General features: G+C 43.8%; 1 protein-coding gene across 4 annotated transcripts in view; it reads left to right on the forward strand.

The window, feature by feature from the left end:
- STIMATE (STIM activating enhancer) overlaps positions 1-17,722 on the forward strand; it is a 69,965-nt gene that overhangs the window by 35,463 nt on the left and 16,780 nt on the right. The window contains exons 1-2 of one of the 4 annotated variants that reach the window (XM_056524076.1): positions 3,094-5,090; positions 14,836-15,047. The exons of 1 other annotated variant lie outside the window; for it this stretch is intronic. Coding sequence is in view for 1 of the 3 variants with exons in the window: in XM_056524075.1 (XP_056380050.1) it covers positions 2,971-3,087 (117 nt within the window). In the remaining 2 variants the exon portion in view is untranslated. Of the gene's footprint in view, positions 1-2,970; positions 6,038-14,835; positions 15,048-15,320; positions 15,441-17,722 lie in introns of those variants that run through there. 2 more of the 4 variants (XM_056524075.1, XM_056524077.1) reach the window with 2 other exon arrangements.

A 17,722-nucleotide genomic window follows, 5' to 3' on the forward strand; every position in this document is an offset into this window, starting at 1 on the left:
AATGGCTTGTATAAAGGCGTAACTCTGACCATGCTCTGATCTTATTAAATCTCTAGACAAATTTGTACTTCCAGACAACAGCGATCAGAATACAGGTTTAATGCAAGTCCTATAGACTGCCTGGCAGTGTACTCGGACATCGCGGCTGCTCCGCTATGCAGCTGCGAGCAGGCCAGTGGGTTGGGCCGGGGGTGTGTGGTGTCAACAGCTGGAGGCACATTATGTGCCGGCCACCGGCGTATCCGCAGCGTAAAATAGGCTGCGGATCTGTTACGTGTGACCCTACCCTTAAACCAATATCCTGCCACCAGAGATTCCTCTGAGTTATGCTTTAAAGCGGTTCTCCGGTAGAAATATATTTTTTCAAATCAACTGGTGCAAGAAAGTTGTACAGAATTGTAAATTACTTCTATTAAAATATTAATCCTTCCAGTACTTATTAGCTATTGTATGCTCCAGAGGAAGTTGTGTAGTTCTTTCCAGTCTGACCACAGTGCTCTCTGCTGACACCTCTGTCCATGTCGGGAACTGTCCAGCTCAGGAGAGGTTTGCTATGGAGATTTTCTCCTGCTCTGGAGTCACACATTCTATGGGAGTTCCGCGAACCCTCTCAGTATGCAGACCTGGATGTGGTGAAGCGGGGGGGTATCTCGCTGGGTCCGCGGGGCTGGCTGCAGTGTGTAGTTCAGTGAAAGAAGAACTATGTGGTTCTTGTTGCGTTGGCTGGCACATATGGCTGTGTGCAAGTACGGCAGATGAAGTCGGCAAACCGGAGTCTGCCTCGTGTAAAGTCTGCTCGCCGGGTCTAAGTTTTTCCAAAAGGTAGGAACAAGGACTCCTAGCACCGCCACCACTTTAGTACTACTATACTACATTTTCTTATATCGCTCTCTGATATATATATATATATTTTTTGGAGTCCCTGTCAGTACCTTTTGGGAAACTTCAGACCCAGCGCAAAGACTTTACATGAGGCAGACGCCGACGTCATCTGCCATACTTGCACACTGCCATATGTTCCGGCCAATGCAACGAGAACCACATACCGCAGTGCAAGAAGAAATTCACACTGCAGCCAGCACTGCGTACCCATCGATATACCCCCCCCCCCCCCCCCCCCGCTTCACCACATCCAGGTCTGCATTAGAGCTGGGCGGTATGACCAAATATGTGTATCATGTTGTTTTTGTAACTTATGGCGGTTCCATGGTATATAACGGTATTTCTTTCACCCCCCCCCCCCAAATCATGTGACCCGCGAGCGCTGTTCTGCTCCCACCACCAAATCATGTTACCCACCAGCGCTGTTCTGTTCCCTCCAATTAATTATCAGCCCAGCGGGGTACTACTCACATATGTCACCCGCAAGCACTGCCCTCCTCCTCTTTGTTGGGGGCCGCCAACCTGCGGACCTCCAGCTTTTGCAATACTACAACTGGAGACCACTGCTGTACGTTGTATCCCTATGCCCGGGCTGCAAAAGATAAAGAAAATAAACTCTTACTTACCTACATCGGCCTTACGCTGGGGACTGGAACGTCTGAGAGCCATCAGCCTATCACCGGCCGGAGCGATGTCCCGCCCCAGCCAGTGATAGGCTGAGCCCACTGTCATGTAAGAAGCCGGCTTCTTACATGATAGTGGGCTAAGCCTATCACTGGCCGGGGTGGGACATCGCTCCGGCCGGTGATAGGCTGACGGCTGTCCGACGTTCCAGTCCCAAGGAACAGCATGAGGCTGACGTAGGTAAGTTAAAGTTTATTTTCTTTATCTTTTGCAGCCTGGGCATAGGGATACAGCGTACAGCAGTGGTCTCAAACCTGCAGACCTCCAGCTGTTGCAAAACTACAACTCCCAGCATGCCCGGACAGCTGTTGGCTGTCCGGGCATGCTGGGAGTTGTAGTTTTGCGACATCTGGAGGTCCGCAGGTTGGAGACCACTGGTGTACAGTGAGTTCCAGCGCCGGCGGCCCCCAACAAAGAGGAGGAGGGCAGTGCTTGCGGGTGACATGTGAGTAGTACCCCGCTGGGCTGATAATTAATTGGGGGTGAGCAGAACAGCGCTGGTGGGTAACATGATTTGGTGGGGGGGAGCAGAACAGCGCTGGCGGGTCACGTATGATTAGTTCCCCGATGTGGGGACAGCGCTGCGCTGGGCTGATAATTCATTCCCAAGGGGGAGGGGCCAAACCGGTATTGCGGTATGGGAAAAATTCATATCGTGCAGCCCAAAAATTTCGATATTCGGTATGAACCGGTATACCGCCCAGCCCTAGTCTGCATACTGAGAGGGCTCGCGGAACTCCGCTAGCAGCCACTCTCACTGCAAGAACCAGAGAGGACTCGCTTAAACGGCTAAGGGTGAGGGTACCGTGTACCAGTATCTATTACAGGATCATCTCTTATTTCATTTACGCATTATTGATGAACATTGTTTACATATAGCTCTGTCTATCTAGCTCAGTCTATCTCTAATCTTTGTCTTGATCTGTGGGCTATCCCATTTATCCTTCTTTTTGCGTATCTAAGGTGGAATTTCTGAGCGGAATGCCACTGAAATATTCTGCTTGGAAATTCTGCTGCAGCAGAGTCCCATTGATTTCATTTGGATTCTGCTTTGCTGTGCACGTTCTCCGGCATCCGCAGAAACATTGAACCTGTTCGGTGTTTGCGCGGTATCTGCTTGAAATTGCATTGTGTTCTATGGAGATGGCACATTTCTGAGTAGTCCTAGTGCCACCTCATCAGGTAAATGTGTGGAATGTCCGTCTGTATTTTCCGGCAGGAATACCGCACATTTTCGGAAGTGTGAACATGGCCTTAGTGTTCTCAAGTACACTGTTGCCCTGTTTCTTTGTTATTTATTTATTTTTTATACCATATGGTTGAATCCCATATCAATTGTAATTCCTGAAGTGATGCCTGAACATTCTTTTCATTCATTTATTTATTTTATTTATTGTTCAATAGATTCTTATTTCAGCGGATGACGAAATGGAAGAGTCTGATGGCGACGAGGATCTCCGCAGATTAACAAATTCCAAGTCAGTTAAGAAAAAGAAGCACCGCTTTGGCCTGCCCGTATGAGGTTTCTCTAGTTTTTGCACAATTTTTGCCTCCTCTGGATTGAGGTTAACAGGAATACACAAGGTCTGGCATCTTGGCACAGGACTTCTTTGAGCCGCTACCTCTACTGTCTTGTCAGCGTTCAGAGATGGCGGTGATACAGACCGTGTGGTGTTCGCAGTCGGAGCGTAATGGGGTGGGCACTGAACTTCTACTACACTACAAGCTGCTGCCCACTTCTATACCCGGCGCAGGGTTTCGCAAACGTAAAAACTGCAGATACCTGCTATTCTTTACAGAGATTTAGGTCAATAACTATTTGTCTGCATATTTCTAATCTGACTGCTTGTTCCATAATTTTCCCATTTGTTTAGATTTCTTAACATTTCCTATCACCAGAAGAAAGAAGAGGGTATTCCTATGGCCCTCCTCTAGCCTCATGCCTGATCCTACTCTACCCGTATGACAAGGGCATGTTTTTATTGCTTGATGCCTGCTCTGATCTGTATACAGCTGCAGTGCTATTAATCAGAATGTGATATATATTCCCAGATGCCTCCATCGGGGGGGTCATACAGGAGCCCTGGATATAGTACATTGTCTTAGCATCCCTATGTATCCCTTTCTATGCATTATTACATTATAAAATGACCTAAGATGGCATCTTGGCTTGTGCCTACACCAGTGTTTCCCAACCAGGGTGCCTCCAGCTGTTGCAAAACTACAACTCCCAGCATACCCGGACAGCCAGAGGCTGTCCGGGCATGCTGGGAGTTGTAGTTTTGCAACAGCTGGAGGCACCCTGGTTGGGAAACACTGGCCTACACTATGTAGTAACCAGTGACATTGGCAAGAAGACCCCGGCCGTGTCATTATGTGATTGAAATATTTTCATTTGGATTATTTTAGTTTGGTAATTCCCAAGGCTTATAATGTCGTCATACTGATAATCGATGCCCTTAAATCCCATTATTCAGGTTTGGGCTGAATATTTTAACTATATGGACCTTAAAGGGGTTCTCCGGTGGGAAACTTTTTTTTTTTTTTTTTTTTTTTTTTTTAAATGAACTGGTGCCAGAAAGATAAACAGATTTGTAAATGACTTCTATTTAAAAAAAAAATCTTTACCCTTCCAGTACTTTTTAGCAGCTGTATGCTACAGAGGAAATTCTTTTCTTTTTGAATTTCTTTTTTTGTCTTGTCCACAGTGCTCTCTGCTGACACCTCTGACCATGTCAGGAACTGTCCAGAACAGCATATGTTTGCTATGGGGATTTTCTCCTGCTCTAGACAGTTCCTGATACGGGCATCTGGTGTCAGGCAGAGAGCACTGTGGACAAGACAATACAGCAGCTAAAAAGTACTAGAAGGGTAAAGATTTTTTTTTAATAGAAGTCATTTACAAATCTGACGATATGGAAAAGAAGTTAGATCAGCTCACCATAAAATTCAAAGATATCCAGCACAACTTCTCCTTGTGGAGGTGCGGAAGCAAACACTGGGGCTGGGTCCTCAGGTGGTTGAATCACAAACGGAGAAGGTGAACTTCCGGCCCCCAACTCAGAGTAAAATTCTAATTTTATTTCAAATTATAATTAAAATCCAAGTGCAGCAAACAAGAAAAATGAATAAAAAAAATTCACAAACGAAACGCACCAACGCGTTTCGAATTGTTAACAAGTTTAACTTTCTGGCACCAGTTGATTTAAAAAAAAAACAAAAAAAAAAGTTTTCCACCGGAGTACCCCCCTAACACTATCTACTTGGACGTCTTTCAAGAAAATGGATTCTCTCTAGATCTGTATACGTAAGTGACACGATATAGAGCTGTCAAGAAGAATTGCCAGATCAAATGGACCTTTGGAACAATGGCTTATACCTGTATAACTTCTGCAGCCAATGATATCCACAGTATGGTGTAAACCCCTCTTATAATCCTAAATGGAATACTCTGCCTTAACTTTGTTTTACTGTTACAGTCACCTCCGAGATAGATCATTCCCAGACTCCTTTGCTCGCAGAGGGTAAGTGCAGGCTATTGCTGTGCAATGCATTGCTCTGCCTCCTGGCAGCACAGGGGTTTCTGCAGTATGTCTAGTGTTGTTTTGAGCCTTTTTAATTTATATTTTCATACAAATAAAAAACAAAAAAATGATTTTTTTTTCTGCAAAACATCAAAAAGGGTGACAAAAGAGGTTTTGTCTGTATTTTTTTCCATAAATATTCTGGTGTTATAAGGAATACACTGGAGGTACATAATCTGATTTAGTTTTCTGTCTTTCTGTCTGAAAGTATTTTTTGTTTCAGGTCTGGTATTTTGCACATACTTTTTATGTGGGCAAGGATACCTACTGCTATAAATACACCGATGAGCCATACCGTTAAAACCACGTGCCTAATATTGTATAGATTAGTCTTGTGACACTAAAACAGCTCTGACCTGTCGATGTCTGGAGTCCTTAAAGGGGTACTCCGGTGGAAAACTTTTTATTTTATTTTATTTTTTTTAAATGAACTGGTGTCAGAAAGTTAAACAGATTTGTAAATTACGTCTATTTAAAAAACAAAATCTTTATCCTTCCAGTACTTTTTAGCAGCATTTGAATTTCTTTTTTGTCTTGTCCACAGTGCTCTCTGCTGACACCTCTGTCCATGTCAGGAACTGTCCAGAGTAGCATAGATTTGCTATGAAGATTTTATCCTGCTCTGGACAGTTCCTGATACAGGCATCAGGTGTCAGCAGAGAGCACTGTGGACAAGGCAAAAAAGAAATTCAAAGAGAAAAGAATTTCCTCTGTAGCATACAGCTGCTAAAAGTTACTGGAAGAATAAAGATTTTTTAATAGAAGTAATTTACAGATCTGTTCAACTTTCTGGCACCATTTGATTTAAGAAAAAGAAAAAAATTCCACCGGAGTACCCCTTTAAGAACTCTTAAAGGGAATGTGTTGTCAGAAAATTACCTTTTTTTTTTTTTTAATAAATAAATAAATAAAATAGAATTTCTTTTTTTAATAGTATATTTGATGTTTTTTATGTTTTTTTTTATTTTTAAAATTTTCTATTTTTTTCTATATATTTTAAAATAATCCTGAAATCTTGCAGTTTCTATTCTCAATTCTTAAAATTAAGCTGAGACTTTCTGTTCTGTCTGTAAAAACAAGTAGGAGGCTGCTGGAATGAACCATGTTCACACAGGATTTTTGAGAGGAACCTGGAAAAAAAGATTTCACACATCGTACACACAGCAGCATTTCCCTAATCTGGCCTCTGCTAAAAGAATTGACATGTCAATTTTTAAGGCGGAATCTGCTCAGAAATGCTATGGCGTCTAAGGAGACAGCACGTTTCCGAGCAGTCCGAGCTGGCATCCTGGGGTTGTAGTTTTAAAACAGCCAGAGGCACCTTGGTTGGGAAACACTGGTTTAGCCATCAAAATGTGTCCCTTGCTCAGAAACTAGTCGCTGCCTAATATATCCCACTCCATGTCAGGTATCACTGTCACAATAATCTGTGTTATTCACTTCACCTCTTAAAGGGGTACTCCACTGGCCAGCATTCGGAAGTAAATGTTCCGAACGCTCTTTTTGCGCTGTTTGGGTCGGCCTACTCCCCTTGTGACAACCCGACCACGCCCCCTCAATGCAAGTTTATGGGAGGGCGCGTGACGGCGGTCACACCCCCTCCCATAGACTTACATTGAGGGGCGTGGTGGTGATGTCACAATGGGTGTGGCGACCCAAACAGCGTTCGGAACATTTACTTCCGAACACTGGCCAGTGGCTTACCTCTTAATGGTTTTCATGTTATGGCTGATCAGTGTATGTTCAGTATGTGGATGATTTTCAGGGATTCTTAACCCTTTCTGCCAAGGGAAGTCTCAAACCAGTAGTAAAGCATTGGTGGTGATTCGGCAGACATGAGGTTAAGGGAATGTGTTACAATACTAAGCAAAGCGCTTTCGCACATGGATCAGTGTATGGGATGTATGCACTTTTTAATAACACATGAACTGGGATTAAGTCCCCCCTTTTGTTTTCTCATCATAAATACAAGTTTCTGAATATTCATTGTATGTATTTTTTTTTATTTTTTATTTTTTTTGTCTAAATGTAAAGCTTTTTTGACTTAGACGGTTGTTTGGGAATCATTGATGTCTGGTATTGGGTCAGAGAAATACATGCTGACCCCAATGAAACTGAAAATAAAGGTTTGCTCATGTAAAATCTTACTAATACATAGTCACAGCTATAAGAGTTTATCACAGCTTTCCTTGAATGGCAAATCCATAAAAATGTATATATGAGAAGGACCACCTATATCTAGAACAGTGTTTCCCAACCGGTGTGCCTCCAGCTGTTGCAAAACTACAACTCCCAGCATGCTGGGAGTTGTAGTTTTGCAACACTTGAAGGCACATTGGTTGGGAAATACTGATCTAGAAGGACCATATATATCTAGGACCACCATTGTTATGTAAAGTGAAAAGGCTCTTTCGGAGGGTATATACCTCTATAACGCTGCTTAAAGGGAGTACTCCACTGGAACACTTTTTTTTTTTTATTTATTTTTTTTTTTTTTAAATCAACTGGTGCCAGAAAGTTAAACAGATTTGTAAATTACTTCTATTAAAAAAATCTTAATTCTTCCAGTAATTATCATCTGCTGTTATGATCCACAGGAAGTTCTTTTCTTTTAGAATTTCCTTTCTGCTTGACCACAGTGCTCTCTGCTGACACCTCTGTCCATTTTAGGAACTGTCCAGAGCAGGCTAGGTTTTCTATGGGGATTTGTTCCTACTCTGGACAGTTCCTGACATGGACAGAGGTGTCAGCAGAGAGCACTGTGGTCAGGCAGAAAGGAAATTCAAAAAGGAAAGAACTTCCTGTGGAACATTCAGCAGCTGATATATATATATTTTTTTTTTATTCAAATATTTTTATTATTTGACAAATACTGTATACAGAAAGAACAAGTAAATAACCATAGCAATGTACACTTGGATAGAACACAAACATTGCAAAAAACAGTGGATGACACATTAACGTGCATACAAGGAGGAGAGAAGTAGAACTCTCCAACTCTCCTATAAATCAGTCTAGAACTAGAGCACAAGAGCTAGCGAAAAGAAAAGCAGTAAAAGGAAAAAGACATAAAATCCCACAAGTGGAACCAATTCAAGGAGCCTTTCAGATGTGGCCCATAGGAGGGCAATGTGGGCTGGAGAGCCAGCTACCCCATCTTTTCTGAAAAGCTACAAAATGGGAATGAACCAATGCATAGGACCTTTCGTAGCTACCATACCAATCAATTCTAACAGACTAAGAATTTCTGGTGTACGCCATCTCCTAGTGACCAGGAGTTTAGCAGACATCAGAATATGTGCGTCAGGAGAGCGAACACCATTGGGCAGTCGGTCTAGGTCCAGGAGTAGTAGAGCCAAGCTAGGGTGGAGTGTGAAATCATTGCCTATGAGCCTACACAAGATCAATTGAGTCCTGTTCCAGAGGCGATAGAGCTTGGGGCAGCTCCATAGAGTATGCAGGAGGATACCCCGTTGGCCACAGTTTCTCCAACAGAGGTCGGGACAATCTGGGTTGATAAGGTGGAGTGTGGAGGGCGTGAAATACCATCTATACGCAGATTTAATAATCGCCTCCCTATGATTAGTAGAACGGAGGAGCACACAGGAGTTTCTAAACGCCTGCTGCCATTGGAGAACAATTCACCCAGGTCCGACTCCCATTTCTCCATAAATGGGAGTTTTGAGAATTCTACACGGTCCCCCATCATGTCATAGAACTGTGTAATGCCCTTTTTGGATGCAGTGGGTCTCTGAGAGAAGGCTAAAATGCGGGGAGGGACAAGGATACTGCGGACAAACTCAGGTGTCAGCAGACTCCTGACTTGTAGCCCCTTATAGAAGTCAGAATGAGGAAGTCCATACTTTTCTCTCAAGTACGGAAAATGTATGGTATTCCGATCGTTCACTAGGTCACCTAGGGTCATGATCCCCCTCAGTATCCAGGGGCGTAACGTAAGTCGGGGATGAATTGGTTGAAAAAGGAATTTCTCTCAGTGGGGCTGTCCTCTTCTGTCTCTGCTGCTTTAGAAAGTGTGTCCATATCCAATCAGAAACATTGATAGATGAGAAATGGGAGGGGTTGGGTAGAGATCTATTGCAAGCGGCTATAAGCAGACGGGATTTAAGGGAGACCAGGTGGGAGGAGGACTCCTCAAGACCTATCCACACCTTGTCCCTACTGCCAGACCACCAGAATTGTAGTTAGTCGAGAACGCAAGCTCGATAATATTCCTCAATGTGAGGCATGCTAAGACCACCCGCCTCAGTATGAGTAGACATAACTCTCCTGGCTACTCTAGGCCTTTTGCCCGCCCAGATAAAACCATAAATAGTCCTATTTAGAGAGGCAAAAAAGGTCTTAGGTATGGCAATTGGGAGAGTCCCTGAACAGGTAGAGGAGCTTCGGTAGCTGGAGAATTTTGAAGGCCGCCAGACGACCCAGCCAAGAAGGCAGTTTTTTTGAGAATTCTGTCAGAAAAGCAGAGATAGAAGCACATAGAGGGGGAAAATTGGTGAGGAAGGTGCGGGAGGAGGGGAATGTTAGTTGAACACCCAGATAGGACACCGACTCCAACTGCCAGTCTAGGTGATACTTCCGTTTAAGCGATGCCAGAAGGGTATCGGGAACGTGGATCGGCAAAATCTGCGATTTGGAGGAGTCGAGCTTGTAAAAGGAGATGTCGCAGCAGTCTTGTAAAAGAGAAAACAGAGCAGGCAAAGAAGAGGGGATGTCAGTCAGGGTAAGGATAACATCGTCTGCGAACAGGGCTAATTTATGTTGCAACCTGTCAAACTGTAATGCCATGGATGGCCGTATTCGCCCTAATGGCGCAGGCTAGGGGTTCTATAGTAAGTATGAATAGGAGGCGTGAAAAGGGGCAACCCTGTCTTGTGCCGTTCAACAGGGTGAACCGGTCCGATAGAGATCCTTCCGTAAAAACCATCGCAGCAGGATTACAATACAGGGCTCTAATAGCCTCTAGTATAGCGCCCGAGAAGCCAAAAGCTCTTAAGGATGAAAATGCATACTGCCAGTTCACCCTGTCGAACGCCTTTTTGGCATAGAGGGTCAGAAATGCCGCAGGGGTGAGGGAGTGTTCACAATGTTGAAGGGACAGGACGCGTCTGGTGTTATCTGGGGCCTGATGCCCGGGGGTGAACCCCACTTGGTCTGGACCTATTTAATGGGGGAGTAAGGGAAGTAATCGGGTGGATAAAATCTTAGCATATAGCTTCACATCTCCATTCAGAAGAGAAATGGCTCTGTAGTTTGACTTGGTCAGGGGGCTTACCCGGTTTGGGGATGGTGGTGATTAACGCTGTAAGCATTTCCTGGGGGAAAGAGCCGGAGGCCATGGCGTCAGTAAAAACGTCATGGAGATGGGACAGTAAGATGGCCCTGTATCTCTTATAGTATTCATTCGGCAAACCATCATGGTCGGGGATTTTATGAGAGGGTAGGGACGCTATAGCCTTTTCTATTTCCAGTAAGGAGATAGGTGAGTTAAGGGAAGAAAGGGCAGTGTCAGAGAGACGCGGTAAACGTAAATAGTGTAAGAAAGAGTCAATAGTAGTCTGAATAGGCTGGGTCATCTGGGGGTCCGCTTGGAGGTTATATAGACCATAATAGTAGGTTTGGAATGCATTTGCTATGTCCCTAGGAGCGAGTAGGGTCGCCTGTGACGTGGGATGCTTTAATCTACCTATCTGGCATTTTATTCTGGGAGGCTTGAGACTTTAACGAACAGGGCAGTGGGCTTATTATCTTGTGAATAGAAGCGGAACCTAGATTTACGCATGACCGACTCATACTGATAGAGGAGAAGCTGCCTCAGGAGAGTGTGGGCCTGCATAAGTTAGGCATAGAGGTCAGACATCAGGTCAGACTTATGAAGGGATTCCAACACAGTGAATCTGTCGATGGCTTCCTGAACATTCTTCCTACGTTGCTGTTTAAGGAAAGACCCTAGTCGTATAAACTCTCCTCTGACCACCGCCTTGTGGGCCAGCCACAAGGAGGTGTTCGACACATCTGGTGTAGAATTTAGATTGAAATATTCTAGAATAGAATTCTCTATAGTTTGGCTATGTTTAGTATGCGCTATGACATGGGTATTAGCCCTCCAGACAAAGTCGCTGTGTTTGGGACTAGAATTAGAAAGCCCCCAATCCCAGTAGTACTAACTCTCTCCAAAAGTCCCCTAGAGACTAGAATGAGATCTATTCTGGAATGCGTATGGAACCTTGGGGAGAAGTAGGTAAAGTCGCGTTCTGAAGTGTGGTAAATTCTCCACGCATCAAATAGATCATATTGAAATAGTAAGCTACCAAGGGCACAAGATCGACGTCTAGCTACACCAGAGAGATCAAGAGCTGGGTCTGGGATCGAGTTAAAGTCACCACAGACAATAAGTTCGCCATCGCGAACCGAATTAAGCAATTTGAAGACCCTCAGCAGAAAGCGACTCTACCCACTGTTTGGGGCATATAGATTAACCAGGGTGAAAGGGACATCGTCAATAGTTGCCACTAAAATGATAAAACGACTATGGGGGTCGATAATTTGACGAGTAACCTGCACCACTAAGTCATCTCTGAAAGCGACCAGCACCCCCCTCTTCTTTTTGGCATAGGAAGAGTTTATTATCACCGGAAATTTTCGAGGACTGAGAGGGGGAGGGTTGGTTGATGACACATGGGTTCCCTGTAGGCACACAACCAAGGCTTAACGCCTCTCCAGCTCCCGCCAGAGGAAATGCCACTTCTGGGGGCTATACAGGCCGTCAATACCCATAATAGCTAGAATGGACGGGAGGACAAATAGGCTGTTAAAAACTCGACTTACCACCTGGTGATATAGACGAGGATGTCACAAATGCAATGAACAGGGGGTACTTGCTGGGTAAAGAACAAAGTAAAAACTCAACTGGACTCGCAGATACGCAGACCAGGATGTCACACAAAATCCTCCACGTCTACCGCTCTGGCTCCTAAGAGAAGGACTACGACTGATGACTGGACTCCAAGAGCCCTAGATGGTTATGTCACAAGAATAACACTCTACAGCTAATAGTACTGTCTCTAGATAGGTGAAGAAGTTCGCCAGCTAGAGCAAATAGCAGTGAAGCTAGGTACAACAAACTGACAGTAGTATAGCCACACATCAGGTAGAGGAAAGAACGAAAGGGAAGTTAGAAGTAGAATAAGAGCAGAGGAGGGTAGGACACTGTGACGGACTGACTCCGCCAAAAGTGACTTCTCCTTCCCGATGACAAGCTCCAGCATATCACAGGCAATATCCCCAGACAGAACTAGAGATTATTGCATCCTTGTACCCAAAGAACCAGGCAACACCAGTCTTCAGGTATAAAATCAGAACTCTTTATTGAGGAACAAGTGTCTTCTTTTATAGGAAGGACAATAAAGGTGACGGTGAGTCTGGGAGATAATCCAATAAAGTTGATTAGCTCTCCCTATACAGTGCCTTGAGTGCAAAAGGTGGAGGTGTGCAGAAGTTGGACTGTGTGCAAACAGGAGAAGCATGTGTGGAATTAGTGTATTGTACAAAAGGTGAACCGTGTGCAAAAAGGTGTATTGTGTAAAGGAGGTGGACAGTGTGCAAAAGGTCGACAGTGTGCAAAAGGTAGACCATGTGCAAAAAGGTGTATTGTGCCCAGAAAGTGTATGAAAACAGTAAATAAAAGTATTTTAACTCTGAACTTTAGGTCACTGGACAACATCAACTGAGGGGTACAAATAGTGATGTCCTAAAGTCCATCCAAGTAGGTAGGGTGACTCTAGGATCCGTCACAGACACTAAAGCATTCGGTGGAGAGATCAGCCAGTATCACCGGGACAGCGGTGGTGGGGGAATTGGAGTAAGCAACAACACCAAAGCAGTCGGTGAAGTGGAACAAATTCAGCAATTGGTGTCAGGAACTCCAACACAGCAATAACAGTCCCTTTCTCATATCCCACAAACCAGGTAGAGAGTCAGTCCGGATCTCAGTGGATCGGAGAGCGGGGGCGAGGACCTTGGGCATCCGCAGCCGATGGAACCATACCCCACTCCTGCAGGGTGTAGAGACCGTGGGCCCGATTCAATAGTGCATGCATCTTGCCGTGACGATTAATAAGCACTTTGGCTGGAAATCCCCACCGGTAAGGGACCCCTAGGTTGCGGAGAGTCTCTGTGAGTGGACCAAAGCTCCGTCTCGCCTGCATTGTGGTAGCAGATAAATCCGCATACATTCTGACGTCTTCATATGGTGCAGGTAAGGTAGGATGTCGTTGGGAATATTGAAGGAGCTGGTCCTTAGTTCGGTAAAACGTGAAGCGTGCCAGAACATCACGAGGCACCTCATCAGGCAAGGCACGAGGTTTGGGGACCCTGTGAGCCCGGTCAATACTATATTCATAGTCCTTCAAATCAGGCAGAAGTTGCTTGGCCAGGTGTTTGACATAGCGGATCAGCTGTGGACCGGGACATCCTCAGAGATACCCCAGAATTTCACATTGTTTCGCCTGTTGCGATCTTCATAGTCCAACATTTTGGCGTGCAGGGAGTCCACTTTATCATCCAGGGCATTGTGGGCCCCCTGGAGGTCGTTATGGGCCTTTGCAAAGGAGACCAATTTTGTTTCTGCCCGTGCCACCTTCTGTTCTAAGAGGGCAGTGGAGGCGTGCAGGGGTTGGAGGAGCTTTGAAAAAATCAGCCTGCAGGGAGCTGCGGAGCATTAGCAACATGTCCTTTAATAAGGTGTCATAAACTGCTGCATCGGTGGTCTGATAAGCGGAGAACAGGTCAGCTGCAGCATTATCCTCTACGACCACGGAGGCCTACGGGCCATCACCAGGGGCAACCAGGCGAGGCCGCTGCTTCAGGGGACTAACCTGGGGCGAACCTGGTCGGGAGCTCGGGATGTCTCGGGAACTCCGGGCACGGTGGAGGCCGTGGTCTGCGGCTACAAGTCACGAGAGTCCCAAGAGACCGGGTCATCAAAGCACAGCGTCTGGTGCACCCAAGTGGAGGGTAAGGCTTGGTACAGGCTCACATGGGGGTCGGCGAGCATCACCACCTCCGGGCATCTGGATTTGTTGCGGCCTGAAGGAGTTTGGGGCCCACGCTCCGAGGCGCCATCTTGGGAGGGCCGTCTGTTGGAGTCTCCGGAGCGGAAAAAGTAGGTTAACTGTTGAGAGCCGCCCGGTTTGTGGTTCCTTTTCCTGCCAGAGGTCACCATGGTCAATTACTGAGCTTATACGGTAAGCTCGGAGTCGCTGGCAGGTGTCTGGGCGCCTTATCCCGGCGTTAGAGCAGGAGCACTTCTTCTATGCGGCCATTAAGCATGGTGGCCAAACCACCAGAATTACGTTTTTTTTTAATAGAAGTAATTTACAAATCTGTTTAACTTTCTGGCACCATTTGATTTAAAAAAAAATGTTTTACAGTGGAGTACCCCCTTTTAAGAGATTTTCTACCTGAAATTGACACATTCTAAGCACACTCCTGGCGTGCTTGTTTTTAGTGAATACTTTTATCCTTTATGAAACACCTGAGTTATATACACTGATAATGAAAGCATTACTGTTGTTGTTGATTGCTAAAGATGTGAAACATTTTTAAAAAAACAGCCACTAGGGGTCACTGCTTCTTCTAATTTTGCAAACAAACCCTTGTATCCTAGTCTCTCTGGTCCTAGCAACTAGAAATTTGGACCTGTTTTCTGAGAGGGGTGTGGTTATCTCCCTGCTCTGCTCCCTCCTATGCATCAGTGCTGTGTATAATCCAGCTTTCACCAGTATGAGCTGAACCCTTGTGAGATCCAGACAGGACCCAGATAGCTTGCAGTCCTTTCAGAAGAGGAGCATTTACATGCACATTGACAAGCAATACAAGGTGCTATATTATTATTTATATGCAACTTGATTTATTTTTGGTCATTTTGTGAATTTATTTCTTGTGTATTTGCATTATATTGGTCCCACACGGATGCCTTTGGGTTATGTTAAGCATGCACTTTGGGATCCAAGCAATTTGTTTTAATGTTTTTTATTTTTTATTTATAGAAAATTGAGGTTTTTCTTATGTACTTAAGGTTGCACATGGCTGCATTAGAGTTATATAAAACATTCACTTTAGGTACAAAACTTTGTAAATGTAAAAATGTTTGTGCAGGTTTCAAGAGAAAGGGAGGGGGGGAGTAAAGGAGAAAGTTTGTCATTCTAAAGAACCACCTGCAGCATCCAGGAGAAGTGCCAGAAGAGTGAGCATAGTAACACAGATCAAAAGGTCATTTACATATAAAAACATGCATTTTATTATGCATACAAGTTTTAGGGCACATTACTACACTGACTACATATAACAGTAATGCTTTAAAGGGGTACTCCATTGGAGAAAAAATAATTATAAATCAAGTGGTGTGAGCAAGTTAAACAGATTTGTAAATTACTTCTTTTTAAAAATCTTAATCCTTCCAGTACTTAGCTGTTGTAGGCTCCACAGTAAGATCTTTTCTTTTTGAATTTCTTTTCTGTCACAACCACAGTGCTCTCTGCTGACACCTCTGTCCATGTCAGGAACTGTCCAGAGCAGGATAGGTTTGCTATGGGGATTTGTTCCTGCTCTGCACAGTTCCTGACATAGAAAGAGGTGTCAGCAGAAAGCACTGTGGTCAGACAGAAAAGAAATTCAAAAAGAAAATAACTTCCTCTGGAGCATACAGCAGCTGATAATTACTAGAAGGATTAAGATTTTTAAAAAGAAGTAATTTACAAATCTGTTTAACTTGTTGGCACCACTTGATTTAGAAAAAAACATTTTCCACCGGAGTACCACTTTATATTTCAAGGAAGTCTCCATGACAGCACTCCTGAGATCATTTCCTCCTGTCTAGAATTCTTAGGTAAGGTTCCAGAATGGACAAGACCTGAGTTTCACTAACTCTGCAGACAGATGTTATTACCACCAGAAAGACTTTTTAGAGTCAGTAGCTTATTGGTAATGGCGTCTATGAGTTCAAAAAGAACTGCTAGGACCACATTTAGATTTCAGGGGGGGGGGGGGCACTTAAAAAAAAAATCCAGATAAACCTAGAAATCCAAGAATCTAATGCTATCTTGACTTCATAGAGGGCACCAGAGCCAGACACCTGGGGGGAGATTTATTTAAATAAACCAATCAGATTGCTTTATTTTTTATTTTTAAAGAGGCCTGTGAAAATGAAAGAAACAATCTGGTTGCAATGGGCAACTGCACCACTCTTCCTCTACACTGGTTTAGATAAAACTTCCCCCTGGACTTTTAACCCCTTAACGACATAGAATGTAAATGTACGTCCTGGTGCCCTTGTACTTAACCTCTTAAGGACCCATGACGTACATGTACGTCATGAGTCCGCTCCCGATCTATAACACAGAATCATGGATCAGTGGTTTCTGATGAGAAACCAGTGATCAATGTAAAAGATCAGTGTGTGCGGTGTTGCAAAAAAAAAAAAAAAAAGTGAATAAAGATAATTTAACTCCTTCCCTAATAAAAGTTTGAATCACCCCCCTTTTCCCATAAAAAAAAAACAGTGTAAATAAAAATAAACATATATGGTATCGCCGCGTGCGGAAATGTCCGAATTATAAAAATATATCGTTAATTAAACCGGACGGTCAATGGCGTACGTGCAAAAAAATTCCAAAGTCCAAAACAGTGCATTTTTGGTCACTTTTTATATCATGAAAAAATTAGTCCTATCAATGAAAAAATGGTACCGCTAAAAACTTCAGATCACGGCGCAAAAAATGAGCCCTCATACCGCCCCATACGCAAAAAAATAAAAAAGTTATACGGGTCAGAAGATGACAATTTTAAATGTATTAATTTTCCTGCATGTAGTTATGATTTTTTCCAGTACGACAAAATCAAACCTATACAAGTAGGGTATCAATCGTATGGACCTACAGAATAAAGATAAGGTGTCATTTTTACCGAAAAATTTACTATGTAAAAACGGAAGCCCGCAAAAGTTACAAAACAGCGTTTTTTTCTAAATTTTGTCTCACAATTATTTTTTTCCCGTTTCTCCGTAGATTGTTGGGTAAAATGACTGATGTCATTACAAAGTAGAATTGGTGGCGCAAAAAATAAGCCATCATATGGATTTTTAGGTGCAAAATTGAGTTATGATTTTTTAAAGGCAAGGAGGAAAAAACGAAAATGCAAAAACGGAAAACCCTGGGTCTTTAAGGGGTTAAAGGGGTATTCCGGCGAATTTTTTTTTTTTTTTACATATCAACTGGCTCCAGAAAGTTAAACAGATTTATATTATTTTGAATTACTTCTATTAAAAAAGAGCTGAAGCTGAGTTGTTCTTTTCTGTCTGACAACAGAGCTCTCTGCTGACACCTCTGTCCGTGTCAGGAACTGTCCAGAGCAGAAGAGGTTTGCTATGTGGATTTGCTCCTACTCTGGTCAGTTCCTGAGACAGACAGAGGTGTCAGCAGAGAGCTCTGTTTGCAGACAGAAAAGAACAGCTCAGCTTCAGCTCTTTTTTTAATAGAAGTAATATAAATCTGTTT

This window comes from Hyla sarda, chromosome 6 (assembly GCF_029499605.1).
Source record: "Hyla sarda isolate aHylSar1 chromosome 6, aHylSar1.hap1, whole genome shotgun sequence".
In the NCBI taxonomy this organism is placed as follows: Eukaryota; Metazoa; Chordata; class Amphibia; order Anura; family Hylidae; genus Hyla; species Hyla sarda.